The following is a 3517-nucleotide window of genomic DNA, read 5'->3' as shown; positions in this document are numbered from 1 at the left end:
CACTTTACTTAACTTTCTTGTGCCACTGAGCAGATTTTACCCTCTCTTTTCTTCAGGAAACAGAAACATCAGATTTGTTTTTGCATGATGACGACGATGAGGATGAAGATGAATATGAATCTCGTTCATGGCGAAGATGAAATCTGATGCGAGCTGTATACTTTTTAGGAATATTGTTTAGAAGAACAACTTTTTAAAATTATTTAAAGAAGTCAATGAGCCAAAAAAATTTTTTTTATTTTTATTTTCAACACAGTAGGTTTAAGGACAGCAAGTTTGCTATTTAAATACATCTCATAACTGTTCATGATATTAAAGCACCAAAGGCCTAGTGACTTCTACACAGTTGTGAAGATCCACAGGAATGACTTGGATAATCTCTAGAGCCTTATTTTTCCACACCACCTGTTTTTGTTGCTATTGGTGTTGGATTATGATGTAAATGACAGGGTGTTCAGAAATTTTATTTTGGATTATAATCTGCTGATAAAGTTTCATTAAATGTAAAAATTGCCTGGAATCTTTTATCTCTTAGCTATTATGGATGGGTCATCAGATAGTAGGAGATATTTGTAATTAAAATACCCTTTTGCTTTCAAGAGTTGTCTTGGAAGAAAAGTAAATTTAATTATTTTATTGAGGAGGAGCCCAATTTGTATTCAATCTGAATTCTGGGGGGATTTAATGTGCAGCAGTAAGTAATATTTTAGTGTAAATCGTAACTGTTCTTCAATGCTATAAGGCAATGGTAGCTAGCTCTGTGGGATTTCCATTCTGTCATCATATTAACTCTCCTGGACTTCTGCCACTGATTTTTAGTTTGCTTTGAAATTACTGAGCACTGGTTCAGTTGGTCCTTTTTTTTAACATTCTCAGAATATAAAAGGCTTTCACCTGTTGCCCCTTTCTCGTCCCCATTTTCTTTCTCCTGCCTTTTTATTAATAGCCTGACTTACCCATTATTGAGATAAGTGATTCTTTTGGGCCACCAAAAGTCAGTCCCCAATAAAAAGTTTAAACCAGCACCTTGATAAACAAGTGATATTTTGATGAGAATAATGGAAGGATTTGTGGGGAGAGAGAGTCACCAGCTTTTTTTTTTTTTTTTTAAAGCTTCACTTTAGTTAATAGTTATGCAGAAGGGTTTGAAAGTGTGTGAAATTCTTTCCCTAAATTTAAACCATGATGGTGAGGTGACTGGGGATAGGTTGGGGGTGGGATGGGGTAGGGGGATGGGTATGCTAGTAATAAATGGGAGTCATAACTTGACTTTGATCAGATGACCTTATATTTTCATAATTTTGTAGCTTGTTGCTATCCATGAACATATGCATCCTTCAGTAGACGGTTTCCTTCACTGTGTGCATTTTTACTGTACACTGTATAGAGTATCTGTTAAGTAAAATATATCTGTAAATTTATGTCCTTGTGTTCTGAATGTTAGATGGAAAAGCAGAGGAGCAACACTACACTGTATTGACCCCTGGGGAAATAAAATGATTAATGTACATAGGATGTTACTTTTTCAAGGATATACACAGCTATGTTTTTATAGTACGTGTGGTGTGAAAATTTGAAACCTCCTGTTGGCTTCAGAAGGTTCTTGGTGATCACTATGTCAAGGATTTTGTTTCCTGAGGTGAAGACTGTTTCTCAAAATAGAAACTATTCACTAAGAAACTTAAAACCATCAGGACTCTAGATTTACTTGGCTACAAGAAGTTAAATCCCATGTTCTGACTATCTTTCCTCTTCTACATGTTTTCCTGGAATGATGTGTCAAACCAGGATCATTTTTAAGTTTTCATGTAATTTTCCCTTCATAATAATAAGGACTTCCTCTTTCTAGGTTATAGTTATATTTCTGAAAACACAAAGCTAAAATAAGCTTATAAAAGAAGGAAAACATTACAGTGGGGTAGAGTAAGCAATCTTGCTTCTTCTTCCTCCGTCATCTCTAACGAAATTTTCCTGATGTCTGTGGCTCAGTTGGTATATATTTTGAAAGATTCATTGTGGTGAATATTTTGAGTCCTGACAGTTTAAACGTGATAGAGGGAACAAAGGATTTATATATTTTTTGTACAAAGTTTTTTCTTAAACTGTATAATTTTGTAAATAATTTGTTTGGTTTTTTTGTGTACTAAAACTACCAGCGTATAGATTTCAATAAGAATTGTTGTATTTTTGTATTTGGAAACTGAAAATTACAGTAAATTAATGGAGCTGTAAGGAAATTTTCAGTAGACTGACAATTCAGCAGAGTGAGATTCCTTTTCATATGATTTTTTAACCTAAAATTGACATCTTATTACACTCTCAGTACAGAGAGAGTTGAGGATTTGTTTGACCTTTTTAGTTCTTGGGGGAGAGGGGGGTGAAAGAGAAGGATGTTAAAGTGAAGAATAGCTAGACACTTTTTCAAGTAAGTTTTGAGGCCCTTTATATAAAACTTAGTTTTCAATACACCTAAAATACTTCACAAACGTCTTTTCCTAAGACTTCTAAAACATGTTTGACTCTCAAAAATGTATTCAAAATATGTGTTGATATAATGTTAGAAAATTTAAGTTAAGGTTAGCATAAACTAGTTAAATGTATATATTTTTTCCTTTAGGACTGAGATCCCCAAGCATTAGAATTTCTCTTAAAAGCAAGTAACTATGACTTGTTTTCTTGGCATCTTCACTTACAGAAATAACATATACCATCTGAGGCAAATTCTGTTCTTTTTAATGTGTATGACATCTTTCTAAGTAGCCGTTGAGCAATAACAACCACCAGCCTGGCTCGGTCATCTTGGTTTACTAGTGGATTGCTGCCCAGGCTTAAGAGGTAACCCCAGGGAATGCAGAATTTCCCTCAATTTCTTCATGCTGTAACATTGAGAAAACATTGTCAGTAGCTAAGGTGATAAATTGGAAAACGTCTTGTTAGGGTGAAAAAAAGAGGTCCATGCTGATGGATCATTATTTCAAAAAAAAAGAAAAAAAAAATCATGTGAAAAGGAATAGTGGTTCCTCTTGATGTATAGTATGCCTGTATTATAGTTTTTACAAAATTGTGAACTTGTGTAATAGTATAATAGGAGATATTGTTGAATTTCTAACTGTTTATACATTTAAATTCATATATGTAATGTTTGTTTTATCGATTACAATCTGAATTTCTAAGAAGCATGTTGACTTTTGCAATAAAGATGCAATATGGAATGGTTCACAATTGAAAAAAAAAGATAAAAGTGTTGCAAATTTAAAAGAATTTGGAAAATTTATGAACCATTCCAAAAATTATAACAATCACCAAAAGAGCTGTAATTCTGGCTTGTTCTGGAAAGAAAGAAAACGTATGTGTATGCTTGCTTGAGTGTGAGAATGAATGAGTGATGGATATGTGTGTGTGTGTTATGTTGGGTTCATGTACATGAGAGAATGCCACTCAATATGAATTTGGGTACCGAAGTCACTGGCTATTAAATATTCAGTAGAATCACTCCTTTGACAGAGTGGTCTTGAAA

General features: G+C 33.6%; 1 protein-coding gene across 5 annotated transcripts in view; it reads left to right on the top strand.

Annotated features, from left to right (window-relative positions):
- RBM27 (RNA binding motif protein 27) overlaps positions 1-3308 on the top strand; it is a 67545-nt gene extending 64237 nt beyond the window's left edge. For 4 of the 5 annotated variants that reach the window (XM_027081713.1, XM_027081712.1, XM_027081710.1 and 1 more), the window contains one exon: positions 57-3234. In XM_027081713.1, the coding sequence (XP_026937514.1) occupies positions 57-140 (84 nt within the window). In that variant the 3' untranslated portion in view covers positions 141-3234. Of the gene's footprint in view, positions 1-56 lie in introns of all 5 variants that reach the window. The other variant, XM_027081711.1, reaches the window with a different exon arrangement.
- Positions 3309-3517: the final 209 nt, after the last annotated feature.

Source organism: Aethalodelphis obliquidens, unplaced genomic scaffold (genome assembly GCF_003676395.1).
Source record: "Aethalodelphis obliquidens isolate GAN/ISIS:26980383/991018 unplaced genomic scaffold, ASM367639v1 scaffold45, whole genome shotgun sequence".
Classification (NCBI taxonomy): Eukaryota; Metazoa; Chordata; class Mammalia; order Artiodactyla; family Delphinidae; genus Aethalodelphis; species Aethalodelphis obliquidens.
The sequence above is the reverse complement of the archived record's forward strand: the minus strand, read 5'-3'. Positions and strand labels throughout refer to the sequence as shown.